Source organism: Anastrepha obliqua, chromosome 1 (genome assembly GCF_027943255.1).
Source record: "Anastrepha obliqua isolate idAnaObli1 chromosome 1, idAnaObli1_1.0, whole genome shotgun sequence".
Classification (NCBI taxonomy): Eukaryota; Metazoa; Arthropoda; class Insecta; order Diptera; family Tephritidae; genus Anastrepha; species Anastrepha obliqua.
In genome coordinates, this window is record NC_072892.1 from 85,562,375 (window position 1) to 85,589,198 (window position 26,824).

The window sequence follows — 26,824 nt, forward strand, 5'->3', positions numbered from 1 at the left end:
TTTTCAAATTTGGTATACAACTTCTATATATATAATACCTCCCCCCCACTGAGAGATTTTTCACTTTTTTGTTTTACATTAAGGGCGGTTTCCACTTATACAGCAAAAAAATCAGTGAAAATCGCACTTTTTGCTTCAAAAACGCGCTGGCAACGAAAAATGAAAAAAAAAAAAAATCGGAGCCAGTGGGGGGGAGGTTTTGGTGATAATTTAACCAAATAATTCTGTTTTTTTTATTTCAGGTGATCCTACAACTAGATACGATAGTCACCGCAAATCACCTTTTGAAAAAGGCGTTTTCGGAAAAGTTACCTCACCGGCTTATTTCCCGATATTTTCTTACAAAAATTTAGTACAATATTGTTGAAATGATGCTTTATAATGTACAAAAAGTTTAAATACATTTTCACTATTCATATCTCTAAAGCAAACTCTCAAAAATTTATTAAAAAAAATGCTCAAACCCTAGACCCCTCCCTTAAGATACTTTGTCTTTCTGAGTCTTATCGAGACTCTATGCTCCCGAGAGGACTGAACAAGGAAAAACAAAAATATTTTACTAAGTTGGCAGCTTTTAGGGATGTCAAAAACATGATTGTCAAAATATGGTACGTTCAATCATTATTGCTTATGGGCCTTGAAAATTAGCTCCTGTGTTCTTCTTCTTTTCGCAAATTTGTTGGATGACAACAAAACGAGATTAATATTTTAGGAAACAATCGAATCGGATTTTCCAAGCTATCTACAAATATTGTTAATATATATTGGTAGTCTGATAATTTTATACGTTCACAAGTGTTTCAAAACTAAGGTCATTATTATTTTATAGTTCAAAAGAAAAGGACCATTGAAATTAACGTGTTTGGGTGCGATAGCCCGACATGGCTGGAAATTTTTGGCAAAGTTCTCACTCTCAACAATGGATACTAGACCGGCAAGATCTCATACGTGAAAGGCAATATGATCTACAAGTGCTCAGCGAAGATGAGTATCAAAAGATATTTATTTTCTTTGCTAACGTTATTCAAGTACTCGGGGAGCAGTTGAAACTCCGTCAACAGGTCATTGCTACTGCCACAGTTTATTTTAAACGTTTTTATGCTCGAAATTCGCTTAAGAACATTGATCCATTATTACTGGCACCTACCTGCATACTACTAGCGTCTAAAGTGGAGGAATTCGGTGTGATATCTAATTCGCGCCTCATCACCATCTGCCAGTCAGTTATTAAATCGAAATTTAGCTACGCCTACACGCAGGAGTTCCCCTATCGTACTAACCATGTTTTGGAGTGTGAATTCTATTTGCTGGAAAATTTAGATTGCTGTTTGATTGTATATCAACCATATCGACCACTATTGCAGATGGTGCATGACATGGGACAAGAAGAGCAATTGTTGACATTGAGCTGGCGTATAGTTAACGATTCGTTGCGTACTGATGTCTGTTTGCTTTACCCACCTTATCAGGTATTTTCTTATTCAGATCATCATATCAAAAAATATTTTTATATAATACCGATTACTTGGTCGAATTATAGATTGCAATTGCATGCTTACAAATAGCTTGCGTTATACTTCAAAAGGATTCAATGAAAACTTGGTTCGCCGAACTTAACGTGGACCTAGACAAAGTGCAAGAAATTGTGCGGGCAATTGTAAATCTTTATGAACTTTGGAAAGACTGGAAAGAAAAAGACGAAATACAACTGCTGTTAAGTAAAATACCAAAACCTAAGCCGACGCCGCAGCGTTAAGTACAGCTAGACCTTTCGTCTTACTTTTTATAAATATAAGTATTTGTATTTTTGTAAGTAAGAAATGTAATGTTTTTATATTAATTTATATAATACAATACTTTATTATCGGATAGACACACTTCAAAATTAGAGATATTTTGTTTTACCAGTTGCAAATTTCGTATTCAGTATTTTTGCTTTATCAACTATTTGTTTTGTTTGATTCTTATCAATTTTATTTAATTTTAAATCCACGTCACGGCTAAATGGTCGACGCTCGGGTTTAGCGCCCGCCGCAGCTAATTCTTTTTCCTGCAAGAAGTTTAAGGAAATGATGCATAAATGGCTATACATGCGTACTATATACACAATTGGGGAAATAAGTTATAGATGTAATGTCAAACTTACCTTCTTCCTTTGCTCCTTACGCAACTTCTTTTGATGCATTTCAACCAACGATTCATCTCGTTTGTGGTCCTTTTTGTGTTTTTTAGCAATTCGTTCTTGCTCCTCGTCACGTTTTCTCTCATATGCGGCCTCAGCGTTTCGTTTTAATACCTCGACTTTTGTGGCATCCTTCGATGTACTCGGGGTGGGATTCTCTGCATCTTGGGGCGTTTTTGTCCAAGAGGAGCTATATGTGAGTAAAATCATTGTAAATAAATTTCTTGTTAGTTAAATGAATATTCGCTCACCGGTCACTAAAATCGGGCCTTTCCTTGCCCTGATGAAATGTACGCTTCATGTTCGCAAGTGCCGCTAATCCTCCTTTCAATCCAACCGCTGGTAGTTCTAACATCCACTCTTCACGTACTTTGACATCCACCGATTGTCCAGTTCCACTTTCTATGGCTGCAAGCTTTAATTCTAGTGCGCGCTCTTCTAATTCTATTTGGGTGGCGCTCATTGGTATCATGCCCTCGCCGTCAGCAGGTGTAGGCATAGGACCGTAGGAAAACGCCATGTCATGTTCTTCGCCATCCTCATTTAATACCTCCATTTCGCAAGGTTCAGCTACTTTCGTACTATCAGTTAATTGTGAAAATTCACGGGGTAAAACTGGACCTATCAAAGCCTTCTCGACTTTGGGCTCATCTTTGAGCAAATGTGGTGGTAGCGCTGGACCGAAAGCGTCGTCATTGTGCTCAAGTTCTGCTCTTTTCTCAGCTTGCATTGGCAGCGTAATGGCCAGCTTTACTCGGTGCCTTTCTTGACGATTGTGCTTAATATCCTTGTGACGCTTAGCTTTCTTTTCCTTGTGTCTGTGCTTTTTTTTCTCAGATTTGCATTTTATTTTCTTATTTTTTTTATGCTTTTTATACTTCTCAGATGATGAGGATGAGGATGCGGATGAATCAGTGTCGCTGGTCATTTTATGCCGATTTATTTTCGTGAAAGGTTACATGTATCTAACAAACGGAAAAATAATTAAAACTGCATTAGTATATTAGAATTTATGTTTTATGCACTTTATTGCGCTAAATAGTTAAAAATAACTCAAAGAGATAACGAATCTTAGTAAATACAAACATATTGGACAGCCAACAAAATTGTTTAAGATTTACATTGTAAAAATCCCTTGAGAGCCACTCTGTGCAAATTTTTAAATGCTTCTAATCAGAAATATTTAACAACTACACCTTTGTAAGTGTAATTATGTGTAATTTTTCGGTAGCAAGATATTTAAGAAGCAAAGCATAGATACCAAAAAGCGTTTTTCCTTTATATTACTTTGGCATGGTTCTAAAAGCAGTAATTGCCTTATCAACGTACTGTTTCCCCCAATTAGGAAAAAGTCTTAAGCGCCTTACGATAGCTGTAAAGCAGAGATTTGAAAAATCCTGCACTGGCTATATTTTTTATTGACTGAGTAATACTGCTGCGCCACACTATGTCATTTACTGAAGTTTGCACAAGTTCGAGAAGATTGTGTGAATCTGCCAAGTGTGGTACTATATTCATATAATCACCCTTAAATGCTGAATTTCGTACAATCCGTTTTTGCAATTCATTTGGTACGTTGCGTAGATGATGTATCTTAGCTTTCGACGACTTGTCCTGCTCAAACTGAGTAATTGTGTTGCCCGTTCCCACTTCCTTGGCATTAAAATCGGCCCCCACGTAATCAGTCAATTTTTGCAATACTGGAGAATAGAGATTCAAGAAATCTTTCTCTTGTGCCAACACTATATTGCGAACTTTGTGCTTATTCTCGCCGAATATCATTCGGAAATCTCCTTTATAACTGAGGCTCGATATTGTATGGAATAGTTGATAGGCTGTGAACCGTTCTGGTAGTAAAAGTAAGGCTACTTGAAATGCGCTGAGTAAGTTGCACGCTAAAGCCTCCTTTAATTCGTCATCGCCATTTGTTGCTACCAAATCGAATACAGGTTTTTGTAGCCGGCCCGCAAGATACAAGTACCGCCAATTCTGTAAATCATCCAACAAGTGTTCTCGCGATATGACGCCATATTTAATTGTTACATGAATATCGTGCAGCGGCACTAATGTATTGAAGTATACACGTGCACCTAAATGCTCTTGGTAATTCATGATGAAACGCGGGCCCAGTAGGCGTAATAGAGAGTAGTGGCTTTCCTGACGATCGAGATTTTCAGCATGCCAACCTAGTGGATCACGCACACAAAATATTAAGTCAATAATGTTGTTCTTTTGTTTAGCAACTTCTTCATAGCCAATTTGTTGCTTCACACCGCTGCCATAAGCAAATACATACGAAAGACCACCACGAGGAAAACGCGCCAAAATATCTTTGAAAATAGCCATTTCAGAATGTAAATATAATTACTTTTTACTGATGTGAAACGGTTGTTTAATTGAACTTTTATATTTTCATTAAATCGGACACATCCAAATATCCTTCGCTGTTAAATTGTTGTTGTGAGCCCAGCTGTAAAAGAATGTAGCCGGATTGTTAAAAGCCAAAAGGGAACTAAAATTATAAGGTATGTTCATGTAAAAATTATCCAGTAATTTGTCACTAAAAGTATGTTCACATATGGCAAAATTGACAATCAGCAGCTAAGACTGTTTTGAAAGGCTTTTCTTTATAGAAATTGATTTGGTGGAATATGCATTTTGGAGTTTTAGGTTTGTTTAATTCTCATTAACGATATGAAGAAAAGACAAGGAGAGGGAATAGCTAATTTAATTGTGCAATTGGCTACTAGTAATGAACAGTTGGAGGAAATCCGTAAACGTTTACTGAAGTCTCAAAAAAATTATGGTAACAATACTCATGCGAAATTCGATATTAAATTTTATAATAAGTAATAAGAGGTCATACATTTATGGACACAAGCATTTTTCTGTTTTATGACTAGCATGAAAAAGCTCCTCATAAAAATATTTGACGTTCGGAGTCGGCTTGAAACTGTAGGTCGCTCCATTTGTGGAATAACATCAAGACGCATAAGATATATAGAAGGAGGAGCTCGGCCAAACACCCAGAAAGGGTGTACGCGCCAATTATATACATATATAATCTCTCTATTTAATTACGAATTAGGAGTTAAGCACGAAAAAGTAGATAACCTACTTTCATGTGATCGTATTATAACTTATTTATTTAATATACAAATAACAATAAATTATTTTTTTTTTACAATAAAAGGAGCACTAGCTACCACGGACAAGTAACTTAATATACGAGAATTCGCGTACATGAACGCAAAACCAGAAACAATTTGCAATTTTGGTTGGTGGGAAAATCTCGAAAGCTCAGTTGGGCTACCTCGTATTAAGTTAAAAAAAAAGAAAAACAATAAAGCAAATAAAATGCAAAATAACGAGCTCAGCATCACATGATTTTATTTTGTCCACAATTTGTTCCACTTTATCACCGCTGTCCATTAGCAATTGTATTTCTGTGGCATTGCATATTTTTTCATATTTTTCTTGCTTCCGTCTGTGCATGTATGTATATATATTGCCAAATTAGTTAATAACAAACAAGAACACGCATAAAACACAAAATATACCTTAAATACTTTCGATTTGCAGCAATGGAGACTGGAAGCTGTGGTTCAGAAGTACATAGCTTTATATCATTGCTGATTCCTATTTAATGTATGTATGGGTTCAAATAAACTTTATAAATTTTATCTGAAGTATATTTAGTTACATTCTCCATTTTCATCACAATTTTTATTTAAATTTAGAACTTTGACTCAATTCGCAAATTTTAATGCGATTTAATTTTATTTGCGAAAATTATCCAGTAAAAATTTGTAACTTTCCCTCAAAATGAAATGTCATTTTGCACTCTCACTTTCCCCTACTTTGCAATATTTTTGATACATGAAGATAACAATATTTACAAATTATTTGTTTTATGAACCTTGAATCAGTAACGATTGTATTTTCAACATCAATTTTTTTTAACGAATCTCATTATACTTTCTGGTCACTCTGGTAGCTCATCTGATGTGGCAATGTATTTTTTTTTACAAAGAGAATTATGACATTCGATTTTATGTTATGTTTATCAGCTCATTAAGTTCGTGTACTAGCAAAAAAATTTTCTAACGCTTGTCTGTACTTCGTAACTATTACTAAAATATTAAAAAATGTATTTCAAAACAATTTATGTCACAGTGGGGACTACCAAATTTGATGAGCTTATTAACGAAGTCGTGTCTTCTCGATGTTTGCACGCTTTACAGCAGCGGGGTTGTCAAAAGTTGGTCATCCAGCACGGTCATGGGAGACCTGTACAAAATGTAAATCACATTCGCCAAGTATATGGTATCACACTTGAACAATACGACTTCAAGCTTGAAACACCAAGAACTGATATACTGGATGCTGATCTGATAATAGGTCATGCAGGCGCCGGCACTTGTATGGACATATTGAATCACAGTCGACCCGGTATCATAGTGGTCAATGACAGATTAATGGATAATCATCAGAAAGAATTGGCACAGGAACTGAGTAAAGAAGGATACGTATTTTATTCTAATGTGGAAGGACTGGCCAAAATAATAGAGCAAGCGGATGTAACTAAGTTGCAGGCATATGAAAAACGTAATAATATACCACATTTTGTGAATTACTTGAACGAGATGATGATTGCTTCATATTTTTAATTACTACATATATATATATTATACTTATTAAAAGAGGAGTAATGGAAATTCTAATGGGATAAATAAGAATTCATTTAATTTTTATAAGATTTTTAATGTGAAACGCGAAAATAAGTGCGTTGAGTTTCTATAGGTTACAATAAAATTACAAAATGATAAAAAGCATTCCCATTTAGTCTTCTATGTATTCGAATGGCTCTGGAGGCTCGGGTTCCTTAGCGTCTTCGTTCTTTGGGCCATAAGCTGCAACTGGTTCAACCAACTCTTGCTCAGCAGATTTGCCTGTATGTTGCAGTACAATAATACCACCAATTGTCACGTCCTTGAGGGGTATATAAGCCTGAGCTTCAGCAACGCTAACAACTTTAAGTTGTTGGCGCACGACACGAGCGGGATTCTGTAGGATTTCGAAATTGGGTTCAGGTTCTTTTTTGTCCTTCTTTTCTTTCTCTTTTTCCTTTTCTTTTTCTTCTTTCTTTTTATCGACTGTCTCCTTGTCTTCCTCCTTCTTCTTTTCTTTCTCATCTTTCTTTTTCTTTTCGTCTTTTTTCTCGATCTTTTCATCAACATCCATTTTTTTATCGTCCTTCTTTGATTCCTTGCTATCCTCGTCCACATCCATTTTATTATCTTCCTCCTTCTTATCAGCAATTTCTCGACGTCTTTGGCGCGCAGCTATAGAGAGCACAGCTGTAGCCACTTTTTCACGCTCCTCTGATTTCTTTTCTTCCAAGGGCGCCGGGTAGGCATACAGAGATGGTTTTGCCGCAGATTTGAACTCCATCTTAGGCATTTTAAGATCCGAGTTCAAGCCAATAACACAGGTTGGAGTAAATGCCAACGCGAGTGAATGTGCTAATGGGAACCAATACCAGTACTGAGTGAATACCAGCATTCCTACCACAGCTTGCAAATTAGTATGTCCAGTGCGCGATTGCAATGAAAGTGTAGCATTGCGACCGCCTCCATCAATAATGCCTAAAAAATAGATATTTAATTTCTTTGATATCGTCATATGTAATATTTTAATTTTTATTTACCCTGAGCGAGGATGGCACCAAATTTGGCCATGACATCTTCATGCTTGTTGCTGATTACTTCGGCATAAAGCTGACGGAAGAAGGTGTTTTTCGGACAAGTCTGGTCAGTGTGTTGAATCAGAATCATAGCAGAAGCGATGAGAGCGCCCTGACGTACAAAATTTACTGGATCAAATTTAACCATAGGTTCCAAGAGGCCAATTGCTTCGCGCAGACCGGTACCAGCACAAGCAATGCCCAAAGCCATAGCAGCACCGTATCGAACGTGTGGGTTGTAAGACTCCGCTAGTAAACTTACAACAGAGGGGCATTGCTCAGGTGTACGGAAGAGGATGAAACCAATAGCAGTTACCGCAGCTCGTCGTACATCATCATTTACATCAGAAACTGCGACGTGTAATAGGCGGCGAATAGCTTTATTGCTTCCAGTGCCATTGTAAGCCATTGCTATAGTGTACATGCCAGAACGTCGAAGTACGGGGTCTTTGTCAGTGGACAAACTGGTAACCAATGGATCCGCCTCTTCTAGGCGTGCAAACATGGTTAATGAAATACCAACTGATAACCCCCTTAAGATTTTCTCATGCTGTGTTTCTTGGGCATACGAAACCATGTCCTCGATTGCTTGGGCATTTTTAGAGCCCAGCATTACCATACCCATCGCTATACCAGCGGCCTCACCGGTAACAGCATCATCTTGGTACAAATTGAATTTAAGCTGCTCATACAAATCTTGACGATGAGTGCCCATTGCTGCAAGACCTAACCCCAAACAGCCTCCATGACGAACATTTTCATTTTGAGCATCTTTTAATTGCTGTAGAAGGTAGTCGATTATGTTTGCACCATGATTGGCATGAATCATACCCAAAGCATACAGGCCACCACCCTCAGAATAACCGGAGCTGGGTCCAGTCTCCTTTGGCAAGTAGCTTTGCATAAGACCCAAAGAATCCTTTTCGTGTCCACGGTGGATGACACCCAAAGATGCAGTGGCTGTTAATTTTGCCCAATTTGTGGCACGCGCCAGCCAATCTAAGTTATCGCGTAAAAATTGATCGGAGGTTGTGCCAGCATGCATAAAAGCATTGGCGATTACCGTAGCAGTGTGGCAAATTGATACTCGCACAGCTTCTTTTGTGCCTCGAAGGATTTGAAGATCAGCATGATTACTGCGAATTAAGAACTGCAGCTGAAGGTCAATGGTTACTTCGCCAGACAAAATAGAAATAAGCTTCTCAATATTTTTTTGGTGGGCCTTTTCGGAGTCGTTCAGGGAGTCAATTGTCCTCTCAATCTTAGCATCGCCTATTGCAAGAATTAGTAAATTGAATTAAATAAAACAAAAGGTACCGTAAAACTTACCTTCGGCATCTCCGGCAGAATCTTCTGTCGACTTAGGCTTCTCATCGTTAGATGACTTCGATGCATCATCGCTGCCAGCGGCATTTGTGCCCTGAGGCTTAAAAGTTGACGGTAATGCTGTGGGAATTGGTGCTGTTTCCTTAAGTGCCTGAAGTACTTTACCCAAAAATTCTTGAGTTGCCGATTCATACAAGTCGAAAGCAATCTGGTATGCCATTAAATTATTGCCTTCAACTGAGGATCGAGTTAGTTTATCGAGGACTTCTGCCACTGCAAGTGGGTCTTCCAAAAATATTAAACATTGGCACATATTTACGTAGTCTGGTATGCCTAAGTCGCGATATAGGCCCACTAAGCAGCGTAATACTTCATTACGGAAGCCGCGATTCTGAATTAACGACATTGTCACATTGTAGGCATAAGCCAACATGCCACTAACATCATCCGATTTCATAATGGACTGCTCAAAAATATCCATGCGACGGGTTTCCAAAGCGATTCCTAATGCTTGGCGATATTGACCGTCATCCAAGCAACGCTGAATCATGCGGTTGACAATCGCTTCGAGACGTGTGTCAACAGTCTTGGCCTCCTTCGGATTTTCAATGAAAGCAATACGTTGTGCAATGTAAAAGTCGATACACTTGGCTATAATAGTTTCAGTGTATTCGTTGCGTGCATTTACGTCGAACAAATCCCCGGCACCTAGGGCATAAGTTAGTGCGTCTTCAAATGAACCCAAATGATAGAATACTTTCGACGCAACCATGCCAGCCAATTTGTTTTCAGGAAATGATCGATCCTCATGCAACATTTCAATTTTCTCGATAGATTCCGAGATCTCTGGCCAAAACTCGTCTACGATGTTATCGAGTTTTTTCAGAGCAAATACCTTCAAATCGGGCATGGGCTCATCTAGCAGAGAGATGATACCAGCAGCGGACGTCAGCGTCATCGTGGTTATTTGTTACTGAAATAGAGAATTAACATACAACCCCATATTTAGGTTATGTTTATTACAGTCTGAACATTTCTTATATTAAGCCATTTCGTATGTGAGTTTAAGCCAATCAACACAAATTAGAAGGTATATATTTTGCAGAAACAAAACATCTTTGTTTCTTCCTTATACATAATGATATATAATGAACAAGGAGGTATCACAAATAGGGTTCTCAAATTTTTCACGGCGTCCTAGTCAAATTATATATGTACATACCTCAATTACTTCAGACAGAAAATTTACCACGTATATGTTCGTTTTTACTAAAAAATACTAATGATTTAGGTATTTTCGTGAAATATTTTTGATTATATAGCGTTATAAACTTCACTGAAAAAATGGAATTGGTAAACCTAAATCTGCAAATCACTTCTGTCATACTAGTTTACTTCCATGTCATACACACGTTGGGTATGTTCAGTTCTTTATTTTAAACCACATTTCGTGCTGCCATATCAATGAAAAAAAATTGTAAGTTTTTGTGCGATTTTTATTCGTTCCATACATGCATGAACCAAGAATATAATAGTACAAGATTGTGCCTTACGAGGCACCATAAACAAACAAAACGAAGAGGAACAATAAATAAAAGTGAATGGAAAGCCAACAATATAGAATACACATCTGCACTTGCATATAATTGCGCCACCTACTGTATTCTATATAGCCAATGCACATGGTGAAGCGATGTTTAATGGTGTGGCCAATTTCAGGCCGTTAGCCGGTCTCAACGTATTTGAGAGAATCAGCGGTTGGGCTGACGTAGTAGGAGTTATGAATCGGGATGTTTATGAAAAACTAAGAATGGGTTAGTGAAATACGAAAAAAACGACAGATTTGACTAGTGTGTGAATATGTGTGAAATTACCGTGCAGATTTCAGTTGGCGACAATATTGTGTTAGGGTATATGAAAAAAATCAACACAGTCTCGCTCATGTTACGTCGTATGTGTGAAAAAATCGTGCAGATTTCGGGTGGCGAATACTTCCGTGACGAAGCAGCCGAAATTTCCCTCACAATTTTGTTTTTAAACATAGTTAGCCCTTAGCGATAACCGTAACCCTAGTAATCAGCTGTTGTCACCAAACATATGGGTAACTGTAAACGATTATGAATGCCGCACCATAACGCCATAACCATAACCGTAGCCGTATGTAATACTACGTAATGCCACTTCCATTTATAAAGAATGTTGTTACCGGAGCCTGTAGAGAACACGTAGGAAAGAGCTGAGTTCAAATGCTGATATACATATATACATATGTGTACACTAATAATTAACAAGAAAGAATAGTAAAAAATGAACAAATACAAATAGACGCAGATAGTACGGTGTTGCTTCTCACCCATGCCTTTTCAACAACTTATATTACTTACTCACAGTTTTTCGTGCTATAATAGATTGTAGCTAAAAACCTTACGTTCTTGACTAATTTCATTATTATATATAAAATTGGCGCGTACACCCTTTTTGGGTGTTTGGCCGAGCTCCTCCTCCTATTTATGGTGTGCGTCTTGATGTTGTTCCACAAACGGAGGGACCTACAGTTTCAAGTCGACTCCGAACGGCAGATATTTTTTATGAGGAGCTTTTTTCATGGCAGAAATACACTCGGCGGTTTGCCATTGCCTGCCGAGGGGCGACCGCTATTGGAAAAAACTTTTGACGTGATAACGTCTTATAATTCGATTTAGCCGGCTGCACGCACGAAAAATGTGTCGTTACCTTGCTCATTGCCGTTACCTTACTCTTTGCCGTTACCTTGAATGAACTGCAAGCGAAAGCGCGGAAGGAACGACAAAGCAAACAAAGCAAACGAACGGCAACGTTCGACATCTTGCTCTCTCCTACTTAAGTCAGCGTATATATGTATGTATATGTATTTGCATATGCCTTCTTATTGATTATTATTAATTTGATTTACTTGAAGAATTTAAAATAAAACCAAGTTTGTTAATAATACCTGTTGTTTTAATGTTATTATTATTTTTTGACGTGATAACGTCTAATAATTTTATGTAGCCGGCTGCACGCACCAAAAAATGCGTCGTTATCTTGCTCATGCGTCGTTACCTTGCTTGAACAGCAAGCATGTTATGTTATGTTATGATATGTTATGTTATGTTATGTTATGTTATGTTATGTTATGTTATGTTATGATATGTTATGTTATGTTATGTTATGTTATGTTATGTTATGTTATGTTATGTTATGTTATGTTATGTTATGTTATGTTATGTTATGTTATGTTATGTTATGTTATGTTATGTTATGTTATGTTATGTTATGTTATGTTATGTTATGTTATGTTATGTTATGTTATGTTATGTTATGTTATGTTATGTTATGTTATGTTATGTTATGTTATGTTATGTTATGTTATGTTATGTTATGTTATGTTATGTTATGTTATGTTATGTTATGTTATGTTATGTTATGTTATGTTATGTTATGTTATGTTATGTTATGTTATGTTATGTTATGTTATGTTATGTTATGTTATGTTATGTTATGTTAAAGTATATTATGTTATGTTAATGTTACCTCATTCTCTATATCCATACAAAATATCTATCAAAGAAATAAAATTAAAATTTTATTTTGAAAAATGCAACCATTCAATCAGTATTTTCTTATGACGTTATCACGTTAAACTATCGTCAGTAACCCGACTTTACAGACAACCTCTTTTTTTTCTTAATTTTTTTATCTTTCACCGATATTCGAACCGACGTTCTCTCTTTGAATTCCGAATAGTAGTCACGCACCAACCCATTCGGCCACGGCGGTCGTCAATTTAAGAAATTAAAATCTGTAGCTTGTTACATCAAGTAAAGTTTTAACTAACCGCTAAAACATATTCCATATAACAGGTTGGACAAAATATACACATATCCATACATCGAAAGATTGTCAATCAAGCGAAATATTGTATGCCCAACAGCAATATTTACTATATATACAGATGACGGCCCAAATAAATTTCATACATATAAAAGCGTAGATATTCAAACAACATCGGAGAACGTTGTTTTAAGAGTTTTTTGTTTGCTTTGAGATGCAACGTTGTCTCTTTGGCACAATTAATCATATGAAAAACGGTTAAAGGTATCGAGAAAATACATTTTTGTGTCATCTTTTTTTATAAATGTAATTCTAAGGCTAAGTAAATAATTAAATTTTCATTAGTCTCGTTAAACTAGTTTTTGGAGTTCTCTGCCTCTCGGTCACCTATTTATTACAAAAGATTTAATTGGGAATATTTTTTGCTTTTGGCCACCCATCATTTTACCCACATGCTTCTTTTTCTTGCATCAAATATTTTTATTCTCCATATTTCCTTGTTGAATTCAGAGACTTGAATGATGATTTGATAGCATATATGATTGATTGTTTGGCCCCCGACAAGTCAAACCGATACTTTTCCGACGGTCGAACTTGATTTATAATGAGTACAGCACATACATATGTAAGTCTACATTAACTGAGCTCTTATTCGTCTTATTGATTACTGGTCTCAATTATTAAACTAGAAAAATAAAAATTTCGTTAGTGTCCGGCCGCTGTGGCCGAATGGGTTGGTGCGTGACTACCATTCGGAATTCACAGAGAGAACGTAGGTTCGAATCTCGGTGAAATACCAAAAATTAAGAAAAACATTTTTCTAATGCCCCTCGGCAGGCAATGACAAACCTCCGAGTGTATTTCTGCCATGGAAAAGCTTCTCATAAAAATATCTGCCGTTCGGAGTCGGCTTGGCCCTGTAGGTCACTCCATTTGTGGAACAACATCAAGACGCACACCATAAATAGGAGGAAGTACGCGCCAATTATATATATTATATATATATATATATATATATATATATATATATATATATATATATGAAACTTTTACTTTACTTTAACCTATACATACCTAAAATTTACGTATATATACAATAATATGAAAAAAAGCTGCTACACATATACATACATACGTTTCTACTAGGGGTCGGATTATTTTCGAATAATATTCGAATAAACATTATTCGAATAAAACGAATAATACTATTCGTTTCAAATAATTCGAATAGTTCATTATTCGAATACCTTACTATTCGAATACCTCACTATTCGAATAGTTTACTATTCGAATACCTCACTATTCGAATAGTTTACTATTGTTTACTATTCGAATACCTCACTATTCGAATACCTTACTATGCGAATACCTTACTATTCGAATACCTCACTATATATTCATTTACATCAGGGAGAAAATGCTTTTAAAAATATAAAAATTACATTGGCCCTTCTCATGGTGCATGCACTTGTACATAAACCGATTAGTAGTCCGCTAATCTAAATAAATATTTACCAAAAATATTCGAATAGTGAAGTATTCGAATAATGATGTATTCGAATAGTAAGGTATTCGAATAGTAAGGTATTCGAATAGTAAGGTATTCGAATAGTAAGGTATTCGAATAGTGAGGTATTCGAATAGTGAGGTATTCGAATAGCATTATTCGAATAAACGAATAAAAAATTCGAATAAATATTATTCGAATTACGAATACCTCTCGAATAAAAGATTTTATTATATTATTCGAATAATTTTTATTCGAATAGTCCCACCCCTAGTTTCTACTTTCTAAGAATCGTCAAGATCGGATACTTTTAACGTAAGATCCGACCCAAGGCCCATTTTCAAATAAAGTTATCTAGAAAACTTCTACCAATCTGACAAAAGGGAGAACGCCTCTGAATGTAAAGGTTTCAACTAAGTAAAAACCACCTCCCAAATTTTGATTTGGGCAGTGATATCAGCTGAAATGTTGGTCTCAACAAAATCTACTTCTTTGTAATACAATTAAACATATGGGTGAGGTGAAATATTAGAAGGGACATACGAGTACATATGTAAGCTTTCTCCTGATAGGACACTTGCATAATCATTTGGAAAGGCTTAATATCTTCGCGGCCGAAATTACGTCGCATTTTAATTTAGTGTAAAATTTTATTCATGGTTTTAATTAAATATCACACTAAACGTATTTAAATTCTATTCTCTCAAACTACCAAAACCTACAAAATTTATTCTATGTAACATACACTGTAGACAGTTATAATTTTGAGGTTGTAAAAGACTTCGTGTATTTAGGAACCAGCATTAACACCGATAACAATGTCAGCCTTGAAATCCAACGTAGAATCTCTCTTGCCAACAAGTGCTACTTTGGACTAAGTAGGCAATTGGGCAGTAAAGTCCTCTCTCGACGAACAAAATTAACACTCTACAAGACTCTCATCATGCCCGTCCTAACATATGGCGCAGAAGCTTGGACGATGACAACATCCGATGAAGCGACGCTTGGAGTGTTCGAGAGAAAGATTCTGCGTAAGATTTTTGGACCTTTGCACGTTGGCAACGGCGAATATCGCAGACGATGGAACGATGAGCTGTATGAGCTTTACGACGACATAGGCATAGCGCAGCGAATAAAGATCCAGCGGCTTCGTTGGCTGGGTCATGTCGTCCGAATGGATACAAACGCTCCGGCCTTGAAAGTATTCGATGCGGTACCAGCTGGTGGTAGCAGAGGAAGAGGAAGGCCTCCTCTGCGTTGGAAAGATCAGGTGGAGAAGGACTTGGCTTCACTTGGTGTGTCCAATTGGCGCCGGTTAGCACGAGAAAGAAACGACTGGCGCGCTTTGTTAATCTCGGCCAAAATCGCGTAAGCGGTTATCGCGCCAATTAAGAAGAGAAGAACATACAAAGAAGGGAAAATACTTCTTTGGTGGAGAAGTCAAAGGCGGCAACACGGATACTCGGAAATCTTCGAAAAGGTTGTACAATGGACATAGATACAGTCCACACAGGAAGGCGAATTTGAAGGAAACGGATATTAAACTGCAGCTACTACCGTTAGTTTTAGGTCAAAAGGAACAAACAACTGTGATGGTGAAATTGCGCTGGTTTTTTTTATTTACTGCACAAAAAGGAAACAAATGTACGCGAATTCTTTCCACAACAACTTTTCAAGGAAGAGATTAAAAATTCACGACAAGTTAACCTAGTTTCAGCGCAACATCACTCACAAAAATATACTCGTATGCATGCACATACATACATATGCACATAGCCGTCTGCTCGCAGCACGAATGCCGCCGAATTGAAACAAGAAATCAAAATCAAGTTCAATGCACTGATACAAGCCGCAATTAACCGTTCGAATCTTGTTCAACTGCAGCAGCGCCGTCATCGTCATCACCATTCAGGTAAGCCAATTGAAATGTAAAGTTGTAAGTTGTAAGACATAAATGATTTGCTGCGGTGTTGCGTGTGTCAAACCGGCTTTGTGGACACACATTCTCAGCAGCCACCACTTGCACCACTTTTTCCATATACATAACTCAATTTAATCACTTAGCTGTGCCCATTTCGCATGCAAGCTCTTGTGAATATTTATGTGTGTATATATTTAGCCGGCATTACAGACATGGCGCAAAGCCTGCGGCAGTTATCTAGCCGGTGCAGCAGCTAAACTAATGGACAGGCATGTGCTTTTAGAGACCTACACTTGCACATATGAAAGCTTGTTTGTTTTATATATTATTTATTTGATTTTTATCAGTTGAATGCAGCTCACTCCAGTGCACTTCACAAGGCGCTTTTAATTACGCGATTGACGATTGCGTCCATTGTCAAGGTGAGTGCGTTACGTTCACTGTCAGCTGCAATCAATTGGTAGCGGGTTCAACTATTTGCAATGGTGCAATTCACGTTTGCTGTTGTTGTGTGGAGTTTAAACAGTTACAAGAAATTACATCAATTAAATGAATTCGCTGATGAAGGCCTTTAAATTTATTACCACTCTTCATTTCTTCCATGAAATAAGAGTTTCTTGTTGCTAAAGGAGTTTGCGGTTTTGGATTTTTAGTATTACCGGAGCATTTAAAAAATATCACGTTCAACCAGTTAATGTTGATTTACAACGAACGATCTTTCAACATGACTACTGCGAAAAAATGGGATAAACAGTATGAAAATGAAGATAAAAAGGCGTTAAGGAATGTTGATATGTCGTGTGCTCACAGTAAATATTGAAATTAAATAATGTTTTTATAAGCTGCTGTACATGGATTTGGTTTGGTATGGTTGAATCAAGTGATGTGTGGGCTTGAAGTTGGTCATAGGTTGATTGATTTTAGATCATAGTTTTAAGTCACTTCAAACGGCAGAGGTGTTAAGTGATGTAGTCAACGCAACTTAAATCATTGTTGTTGTTGTTGTTGAGGTGGTTGAACATTTCTGAGCTGAAAATGCTCCTAATTAGTGACCAGCACCGTTTTACTACCACTATCACGTGTGAAGATGATGTTGTTGTTGTTTTTTTTTTTTTTTTTTTGTTTTTTTTTTTTTTTTTTGTTTCCAAGTCAGATCCATTTAGTGAGGTCCAAGTATAGCAGCAAATCCTTTATCTCTATGTCTGAGATTTCTTTAATTTGGAAGAAAGGCTTACCGAAGGATCGGAGTCGTGCCCTGGCTAGTCCCGGACATTCACATAAATAGTGGAACAGACTCTCCTTCGCCCCTTCCGATTGACAGCTTCTACAGATAGGGTTGAAGGGTAGATTGAGTCTGGCTGCATGATCCCCTACTTTCCAGTGTCCTGTAAGGGTTGCAGTGATACGTGAAATGTTTGGCCGAGAACATCCTAGGAGGTCATTCGTCCTTTGGATTTTGTATGACGGCCATGTGTTTTTTGTTGTAATACATGTAGGTATTTGCTTCCATCTTCTTTCGGTTAAAGCATGATAGTATGAATCAATGGATGCTTTTAGTGTGTTCAGTGGGGTGGAGACTGCCACCGCCTCTGCTATGTCTAGTGTCGAGCCCTTTCTTGCTAGCTCATCCGCTATCTCATTGCCCCGTATGTTCCTATGACCGGGAACCCATATCAGGGTAATTTCAAGCCAATGGCGGAGCAGTTTCAGTTCCTCTCTACACTGAAAGACCAGTTTGGATGAAATGTAGTTGGAGTCTAAGGCCTTAATAGCTGCTTGACTGTCTGAGAAGATAGCTACTCTTGCACCAACTTCCTTGTAGAGTTCTAGGGATTTGCATGCTTCTCTGATCGCTAAAAGTTCTGCCTAGAACACGGTGGCATAATCAGGAAGACGAATTGATTGAGATAGGTTGAGTGGCTCCGAATGGAAGCCAGCTCCCACACCACAGTTCATCTTAGAACCATCGGTATAAATTTCGATTTCGTGTCTTCCAATCGACTCTCCTTTGCTCCACTCGGCTCTCGGTGGAAAGCGTATCGTAAAGCCTTTCTTGAAGTTGAGGTCGGGGACTGAGGGAGGATCTTACTGTGACCGTACGGCCTTGTTGTCCAGTTTCCTATGTCTCTGAGTCTCACCGCGCTGCAAGTAGCTATTGTTTTAATGTGTAAATCTAATGGCAATAGATGTGTTAGTACATTGAGCGCTTCAGTAGGATACACGCTGTTCTTTGTATCTTGTTCAGCTTTGTTTTGTTGTATTTCCTTTCTGTTGCAGGCCACCAAACTAGTGCCGCATATGTTAATGTAATCATTGCAGTCACATTAACTAAATAACAGCCACTTTCAGTCACTTTCTTTAATAAAGGCTGCACAATTGTAGTCATTAGTCTTTCTTGTTATTCATGACTGGTAAGTTATTTTGCAGTTATAGGGGAATAACGATATTTTTAAACAGCCACTTGTCCACAAAACATACTATTTAATTAATAAAAAAGGAAAAGTCTTACAAAATGATGCTATAACTCAAGTGTTGAGGAGTATTTATTTTACATGTAAATATTAAAAATTCATATATGTATGTATGTACATACAAACAAAGAATGAAGATGAAATTTTTGAAATCGCATTGCAACTAACTTGGTACAGCTACTCCTCAACGGAGAGCAGAAGACTGGTGAAGGGCAAATACACTAAAAAAAAAAATAAAAATAAAAAAAAAAATAATTGGCGCGTACACTTCTGTTAGGTGTTTGGCCGAGCTCCTCCTCCTATTTGTGGTGTGCGTCTTGATGTTGTTCCGCATATGGAGGGACCTACAGTTTCAAGCCGACTCCGAACGGCAGATATTTTTATGAGGAGCTTTTTCCTGGCAGAAATACACTCGGAGGTTTGCCATTGCCTGCCGAGGGGCGACCGCTATTAGAAAAATGTTTTTATTAATTTTGCTTTCACCGAGATTCGAACCAACGACCTCTCTGTGAATTCCGAATGGTTAACACGCACCAACCCATTCGGCTACGGCGGCCACCAAAGTACCTGATAAATTTGGATCGGAAACTACAACCCATAGTGACAGACTCACGCAAGGGAATTCCAAGGTAACTCTGTTTCAACATCCTACCCTATCATGGCTATCCCAAAGCCAAGCATGAGTATTCGACAGGCATCAATTTAAAGTACCAGGAGCTTGAGAAGAATAAATTCTGCGCCAAAAGTTGTGCAGAATACCAATTTAAACTCCCGTAATCCTGGTGCTCGCTATACCACCATTGTTAAGGGTTTAAAACTGGCTGTCCTACCCAAATCTTTCGCTATACAAATATTCTCACGGGATGAGCAGGGATGGGTTGAGAAACTCTTCGTGGAGGAGGTGCGAATCCAAACTTAAATATGCACTTTCGGTCAGGCTTAATACTGTTTGATTGGCGCCAAAACTGTACGTGAAACTGCCCGTACTGTTCTGTACTAAAGCAATATCCTTGGTCTGAATTAGAACATATTTTAACATATTGAATAAAGCTGTACTTTCTCAGACTCCTTTTTTTAAGTATCTTAGTTGATTCAAGTTTTAACTCTATACGCTGATTAAAAAAAATAACTCGGGTTTTAGAGAACTCTAAAAAACGGAAAGGCGCTCCCACGCCGCGATCGGGTGCATCGCGAGCCGTTTGGGATCGCCACCTGGCGTTCACAGAGGAATTTAGAGCAGTTATTTAAATTACACTAGACAATGTGACAACCCAACACAGTACTACAACACCAAATTTATCTTACGCTCAAGTAACAGCCATAAACACTAAAAATGATGCTCAATCTATTGCAGCAACTATAACGGAAAACAAAGAATTGAAAGATATGATGAAACAATTAATCTCACAAATGTCTGCAATGATAAACATGATCACGTTACTTTGCGCTAAATTTAATGAACGAACAAGATAAATTAAGAATTGTCCTTTGGAACGCTAACGGTCTAAGTCAACATGCACTGGAACTAAAAACATTCCTAAAAAACAATAACATAGACGCAGCTGTAATATCTGAAACACATTTCACAGATAGAAATTATTTAAACATTCCTAACTATACTATTTATCACACCAATCACCCTGATGACAAGGCACATGGTGGAACGGCAGTAATTATAAACAAAGACATTAAATGCATTGATGTGAACCACTATAGACAGGACTACTTGCAAGCGACATCTATACAAATTGAGGGCTTCAGTGGTCATTTAACCCTTTCTGCCATATACTGCCCCCCTAAACATAAAAATTCTAAGACACTATACTTTGACTTTCTTAAAACTCTTGAAGGCCGTTTTATTGCAGGCGGAGATTTCAATGCAAAGAATACCTTATGGGGATCCAGAATAACAAACACGAAAGGAAAAAATCTTTACGATGCAATAATAGAAAATAAAAGTGACTTTTTAAGCTCTGGAGAACCAACTTACTGGCCAACTGATATGCGGAAGCGACCTGATTTAATTGACTTTTATATTACGAAAGATATTAAAAGTGAGCAACTGGAAATAAATCCAAGCTTTGACCTCTCATCTGACCATTCTCCAATATTCTTAAGCTATGAAACCAGTCCTATCCTAAACTACAAGACACATAAATTTTACAATAATTATACGAACTGGAACTATTTTCGTGAAATTATGGAGCAAAGCCTTAACATAAAAGTCCCCCTAAAGAGCGAAAAAGAAATAGACTCCGCAATCGCATACTTCAATGACAGTATAGTGTATGCAACAACAACTTCCACACCTATAATCAAGATGAGTAACAACAAACACAAATTACCCCATAAAATCTTGGAAAAAATCAGAGAAAAACAAAAACTAAGGCAACAATGGCAATCTACACGCTCACCAGATATCAAAAAAAGGCTGAATATAGCAGCAAAAGAAATTAAAGATATATTAAAAGTGGACAAGGACGAAAAATTTGAAAAATATATCGCATCACTGGGAGCTACTAGAGCTACAAACTATACACTATGGAAGGCCTGCAAAAAAATCAAAAACGCAGTTATGCACCAACCCCCTCTAAGGACAAGTACAAATTCTTGGGCGAAAACGCCAAAAGAAAAAGCAAAAATACTCGCTGATCATTTAAAAAAAAACATTTACAAATCAACATAACAACCAAGACATTGACAATTCTGAATTTCATGCCCACCTCACAAATAACATAAATATACCAATCAAGAAAATAACTTCAAAAGAAATTCGTATAGCAATTGAGACAAAAATTGACGTAAATAAATCCCCAGGATATGACGGAATCACAGGAAGGATTCTAAAGGAGTTACCTGACAAAGCAGCTCTGTACTTAAGAAATGTATTCAACTCAGCATTACGAATGAAGTATTTTCCACTGCCTTGGAAGGTTGCTGAAATCATCGCAATACCCAAACCTAATAAAGATGCCTCTGAAGCTTCTTCATACAGACCAATTAGTTTATTACCATCATTATCTAAACTTTTTTAGAAGCTTATACTTGACCGCCTTGACCCCATACTACAGGCGCGAAACTTATTTCCCTCACACCAATTTGGATTTCGTAGAAAACACTCAACAATAGAGCAGGTACATAGAGTAACAAATAAAATATTATCAGAAATTGACAAAAGAAATACATGTGTTGCTGTGTATCTTGATGTAGCGAAAGCTTTCGACAGCGTGTGGCACAAGGGTTTAATATTTAAACTAAAAAAGTATCTTCCACTCGACTACTATTTGTTAATGAAAAACTATTTAGCAAACAGATTCTTTTATGTGAAATATAGAGACAAATACTCTAATATTCAACTCATGGAAGCCGGTGTACCTCAGGGCAGTGTACTAGGGCCTTTACTATATGTGCTGTACACAGCTGATATTCCCCTGCCTGCAAGTATCGACATGATAGATGACACTGTCCTATTGGCAACTCATAAAACCTTAGAAGCAGCAACAAACAAGTTACAACAAATTTTGAACAAAACACTAACATGGTGTAATGCTTGGGGTATACAAATCAATAGTGGCAAAACAATTCATGTAGTTTATTCCAACAAGAAAGTAAGACACAAGAATCTGACAATAAACCACTCACAAATCCCAATAGACACCAAAGCAAGATACCTTGGAATGACTATTGACTCCAAACTTCTCTGGAAAGAACATATTACGATGAAAAGAAATGAGGTAAAAAACAGATTCCGACAACTATTTTGGCTACTTGGCAGGCGCTCGAAACTGTCATTGCTGAATAAAATACTTATATACAAAACTGTGATTGTGCCAATCTGGGCATACGGCATAGAAATCTGGGGTACTGCAAGCAAAAGTAACATTAACATTATTCAACGACTACAATGAAAAATACTCAGAACTATAACCAATGCACCTTGGTACATCCCAAACGAAGACATTCATCGCGATCTCAACATCGAAACAGTAGCAGAAATCATCCGCAAACGCAGCACAAATCATATTGTCCGTTTAATGAACCATTCCAATAATGACATGCGACAACTCCCAACAGCAGAAAGGGCAAACTCTAGGCGGCTCAAACGACCAACCCCAACTCAGCTGATAACTAGAATAATTTAAAGCTATGCACATACCTACACTTGTAAACTCACACAAAAACTTAACCCAAATGTAATATTGATAATGATTAATATTATAAAATCCAAGCTGCAGAAAGAATTACTTCGTGTCATACGACAGGTGTAATTAATAAAGGAGGCAAAAAAAAAAAAAATTTAAATTAAGAAATGAGAGGATGCAATATGTGATTGTGAATAGCGTTAGTGAGCGTACAATTGCTGGAGTACGCTGATGATATTTATATCTACAGCAGATTTTTGGATCGTTGTGTAGTTGACAACGGAACAATAAGCTGTAGAGCTTCACGCCGAAATAGCTAGGCTAGATCACAATTTCCAAATGGAAACAAACGCTCCAGCTCTGAAAGTATTCGATGAGATACCTGATGATAGTAGCAGAGGAAGAAGAAGGCTGCCTTTGCGTTGGTGACTTGGCAATAGTCAAACACGTACACGATTGGCGATTAGTTTCTGCCTTCTTATTGTCCCCTAATTTTTTCGTCTTCGATTCTAAAATAAGTGTACTCCGGCGAGAAAATTCTGTGTGCGATTTTAAAACACGATAAATGAGAGCTACTAGTCTTGTAGGGACCTCAATGAAATAAGTATCACAAGCATATTATTTAGCATCAAACTCCTTCCGGCATGTTCTGTTCCCTATCATCCTTCTTACATTCTCGTTATTAACTTAAAAGAACGGCTCCTTCCCGCGTTCACACGATTTGCAAATACATACATACATAAAAATGAAGCAAGTGTTAATACATATGTAAAAACTATCAATCGTTATACTTGCAATTTTGTTTCGAAAAGTCCGTGGGGAACTTTCTGATATTTCAATGTTTAGAAAACAAAACTTCACAGTTTGACTGACAGGCAAAGCAATTCCTTACACGGTTGTTTGCGTACATCAAATCGAATTTTATTGACTAAATTGTATTAAATATAATTTGCTCTGTTTTGCTTTTATATCTTAGTAACCACAATCGATAGATAACATTTCTCTTTGTGGTTTTTTAAATCGCATTGCAACAAATGCATGCCTTGCTTACAATGTGTACATAACCACACATACTTACGTACAACTACATAATGCATACTTAAGTAGCACATACATACATATTCCCACACAACCACAGATATTTCTATGGCGCGCCGTAGCGGTTTGGTTCTCGAATACTTTATTATCTACGCCCTGCATGATTGGGTGCTCATCGGTTTGATCAATGCAACTGTCAGTGGGTCATAGAATTTTGTTTTCGGCTTCATAAGTTTATAGTAAGAACATGCCAAATCAATTTTTCCCGCACTTATTCTAGAAACCACAACACACAAAGCGAATTTCAAAACGCGTATTTATGTTTATAGATTTGTTACTTTTATACTTGAATGTACATATAACTACTATAGACTAGCTATACCTAGGCTGCATTGATAAAGCTGAAATTTTTTGCTGTTGAAGGCAAATAAAAATTAAAAGATGCAGGGAAGTTGTTTTTGTGAAAAACGCAAATAATCTGCGAAAATACGTAAATACCATATTGTATGGCAATTTCTTCTATATACTCGTATAGATTAAAACTTTAAGGGGTAACACCACTGTATACGCGTAAAATAAACACGATTTTTAAAGAATTTTTTTGTATAGAAGGAAAGGGGAAACAATCACTCTGATTTGGGAAGTTATTACTTATATACTAAAATACAAAACTACAAAGTTTGATCGAAGAATTTTACAAAATGGCGGCATTGGAGACATTTTTGTAATGTGGTTTCTCTTGAAGAAGCTCCGCGGCACGCAGCACAGAGGGTGCAAATTTTAATCTGGAACAAATAAACATTTTTTTTCTTAATCTAGATAAGAATAGCTAGAGAAACACGTAGGGGATTTAAAAAATATTTATTTTTGTGGAATTAGCAAGCATTTGAAGGAAAAAACTCTATTTTGGACTAAAAAAACGGCACTTAAATAATTATAACAATCGTTTAAATTAATCTATCGAAAATCCCCTACGCTCTTCTCTTAAGAAGGTTATTATACAGACGTAGTGAAAAACCTGATTAAAAATATTTAAAATTGTTTGAGTTATGCTGCGTGCCAATTTCAGAAAACGTGTTTTGAGAAAAACGCGTTTAAAGTTTGGAAATTTGGAGAAGTCGTTAGGTAGCAGTCACTAACGCTTGGTTAAAAGCTTAAAATATTTGTGAAATAGACTTCGGTAACGTATAAAACTTTTTGTTCTGTATTTTAAAAGGTTCAAAGAATTTTTTAAGCTTATAAAAAAAAAATCAATTTTTTGAAATTTCTACAGTGGTGTTACCCCTTAATGATTTATTGGAAGACACAGTTGGATTCACAGAAAATTTCATTTACAGGTACCAGTCATATGCTGAGGATAAGTAGAAAAAAGAATTAAGATATCATTTTTCATTGTCAACCGATTTTGTTGAAATGTAGTTTAAATAGTGTCATAAGTTATGCTCAAGTTACTATGAAATTTCGTCTAGCATGTTTAAGAAGACAAACGGACAGACAAGAGTTTCCAGTTTTGAATGCTCCGTTTTACTCCTCTGGTCCTTCAAAGTAAATAAATTATACCATATTTTTAACAGTATAGCTCTTTAGGATTTTATTACTTTCGGTAAAATTGGAAGTCGATTAACACCGCATTCTGTTCCCCTTCATTTTATTAAAGCGTTAACGGGGCTCGGAGGTCTAGAGCTCGAAAATTTAGGGTATTTTCAGGATTTTTTTTTTTCAATAAAAAAAATGAAAAACGATATTTAAATTTGTTCGCTTTTATTTAACTTCTTTTACATACAAAAATGATTTTTTTTTTCATTATTTTAAAAGTGGCGCTGAAGTTGACCCTCCCGAAAAATTGGACCTGGACGGTATTGTCCATTTTGGCTTTTCTATTTATCCGAAACACAAAAACTAAAAAAATTACTGCTACTACTGGAATAAAAAAAAAAAATTGACAAAATGCCGCGGTTTTGAGTTTGACACTCTAAAAATCTAGTTTTTTTCAGTTTTTAATAAAAAAAATAAGAAATAATTGAAATAATAATATGATTCTAGCACGGGCGATAGCTATTGATGTTGTGAACAATATATTAAAATTTCAGACGATTCGGTTGAATAGGTTTTTGTCACTTTGAAGGGAACGGCTTTCTGCTATAAAAGACTGGAACTAACGTATGTTTTAGCCAAAATTTATTCCAGTGAGTGTCGCCCAAAGACATCCATATGTGTTTTCTGAATTGGACCATAAATAGGATTTTTAAAAATATGTATTAGTGCTCGTCTACTGGTTGAAATTCAACTTGATCTTTATTTTTGTCTTTTGAAAAAAAGTTTGAAAGTGAAAAAAATTCATCTGATTTTTCTTAATTTTATTTACTGACAGGATTGTGCACTTTATTTTACATAGAAAAATTGAATAAGCTATACGCCTAAAACGCTTGAAATTCTGATGAAACTTTGTTGATGTTTTTTTTTAATTTTTTAATACTTTTTAGTTCTAAGTTCGCGTTTCACGCGAAATGGCTGTCAAAATCCATATGAATTGCATTGCCGTCAAATATGCGTGGAATTCCATATACATAATCTCACGGCACTGTTGCGTGAGTAGTACTCTGTAGTTCAAAAGACAAAGATAAAAAACAGAAACTGGT

General features: G+C 36.6%; 5 protein-coding genes across 8 annotated transcripts; 2 read left to right on the forward strand and 3 right to left on the reverse strand.

Moving 5' to 3' along the window:
• The first annotated feature begins 659 nt into the window (after positions 1 to 659).
• Positions 660 to 1,885, forward strand: LOC129252841 (cyclin-C). Of its 3 annotated transcripts, none has more exons than XM_054890976.1 (3): positions 660 to 770; positions 830 to 1,469; positions 1,541 to 1,885. In XM_054890976.1, the coding sequence occupies exons 2-3, from the start codon at positions 882 to 884 to the stop codon at positions 1,754 to 1,756; spliced, it is 804 nt and encodes a 267-aa protein (XP_054746951.1). In that variant the 5' UTR covers positions 660 to 770; positions 830 to 881; the 3' UTR covers positions 1,757 to 1,885. The 3 variants fall into 3 exon arrangements, with proteins under 3 accessions (XP_054746951.1, XP_054746949.1, XP_054746948.1); XM_054890974.1 differs by having other exon boundaries at positions 660 to 767; XM_054890973.1 differs by having other exon boundaries at positions 660 to 1,469.
• On the reverse strand, positions 1,886 to 4,659 carry LOC129252838 (GPALPP motifs-containing protein 1). Of its 2 annotated transcripts, none has more exons than XM_054890970.1 (4): positions 4,551 to 4,659; positions 2,434 to 3,147; positions 2,147 to 2,372; positions 1,886 to 2,050 (listed from the first exon to the last, which is right to left on the reverse strand). In XM_054890970.1, the coding sequence occupies exons 2-4, from the start codon at positions 3,108 to 3,110 to the stop codon at positions 1,886 to 1,888; spliced, it is 1,068 nt and encodes a 355-aa protein (XP_054746945.1). In that variant the 5' UTR covers positions 3,111 to 3,147; positions 4,551 to 4,659. The 2 variants fall into 2 exon arrangements, with proteins under 2 accessions (XP_054746945.1, XP_054746946.1); XM_054890971.1 differs by having other exon boundaries at positions 4,479 to 4,568.
• LOC129252840 (phosphatidate cytidylyltransferase, mitochondrial) lies at positions 3,158 to 4,536 on the reverse strand. The gene has a single exon (XM_054890972.1). The coding sequence runs from the start codon at positions 4,526 to 4,528 to the stop codon at positions 3,524 to 3,526; it is 1,005 nt and encodes a 334-aa protein (XP_054746947.1). The 5' UTR covers positions 4,529 to 4,536; the 3' UTR covers positions 3,158 to 3,523.
• A 1,566-nt stretch (positions 4,660 to 6,225) lies between the features above and the next one.
• On the forward strand, positions 6,226 to 7,017 carry LOC129247947 (UDP-N-acetylglucosamine transferase subunit ALG13 homolog). The gene has a single exon (XM_054887333.1). It carries the CDS (start codon positions 6,331 to 6,333, stop codon positions 6,850 to 6,852), a length of 522 nt encoding a protein of 173 aa, XP_054743308.1. The 5' UTR covers positions 6,226 to 6,330; the 3' UTR covers positions 6,853 to 7,017.
• On the reverse strand, positions 6,926 to 10,642 carry LOC129247939 (26S proteasome non-ATPase regulatory subunit 1). The gene is made up of 4 exons (XM_054887322.1): positions 10,477 to 10,642; positions 9,258 to 10,227; positions 7,893 to 9,200; positions 6,926 to 7,830 (listed from the first exon to the last, which is right to left on the reverse strand). Exons 2-4 carry the CDS (start codon positions 10,210 to 10,212, stop codon positions 7,025 to 7,027), a joined length of 3,069 nt encoding a protein of 1,022 aa, XP_054743297.1. The 5' UTR covers positions 10,213 to 10,227; positions 10,477 to 10,642; the 3' UTR covers positions 6,926 to 7,024.
• Between the last annotated feature and the right edge of the window lie 16,182 nt (positions 10,643 to 26,824).

What these genes read in the sequence shown, in the direction of transcription:
- LOC129247939 (XM_054887322.1), bottom strand. Translation starts at nt 10,212, where the DNA reads ATGACGCTGACGTCCGCTGCTGGTATCATCTCTCTGCTAGATGAGCCC. An exon ending in TTCTGCCGGAGATGCCGAAG is followed by an intron (nt 9,201 to 9,257) that starts GTAAGTTTTACG and finishes TTCTTGCAATAG; the next exon opens with GCGATGCTAAGATTGAGAGG. An exon ending in TGGTGCCATCCTCGCTCAGG is followed by an intron (nt 7,831 to 7,892) that starts GTAAATAAAAAT and finishes TCTATTTTTTAG; the next exon opens with GCATTATTGATGGAGGCGGT.
- LOC129252841 (XM_054890973.1), top strand. Translation starts at nt 882, where the DNA reads ATGGCTGGAAATTTTTGGCAAAGTTCTCACTCTCAACAATGGATACTA. An exon ending in TGCTTTACCCACCTTATCAG is followed by an intron (nt 1,470 to 1,540) that starts GTATTTTCTTAT and finishes GTCGAATTATAG; the next exon opens with ATTGCAATTGCATGCTTACA.
- LOC129252840 (XM_054890972.1), bottom strand. Translation starts at nt 4,528, where the DNA reads ATGGCTATTTTCAAAGATATTTTGGCGCGTTTTCCTCGTGGTGGTCTT.
- LOC129247947 (XM_054887333.1), top strand. Translation starts at nt 6,331, where the DNA reads ATGTATTTCAAAACAATTTATGTCACAGTGGGGACTACCAAATTTGAT.
- LOC129252838 (XM_054890970.1), bottom strand. Translation starts at nt 3,110, where the DNA reads ATGACCAGCGACACTGATTCATCCGCATCCTCATCCTCATCATCTGAG. An exon ending in AGGCCCGATTTTAGTGACCG is followed by an intron (nt 2,373 to 2,433) that starts GTGAGCGAATAT and finishes ACTCACATATAG; the next exon opens with CTCCTCTTGGACAAAAACGC. An exon ending in GTAAGGAGCAAAGGAAGAAG is followed by an intron (nt 2,051 to 2,146) that starts GTAAGTTTGACA and finishes AACTTCTTGCAG; the next exon opens with GAAAAAGAATTAGCTGCGGC.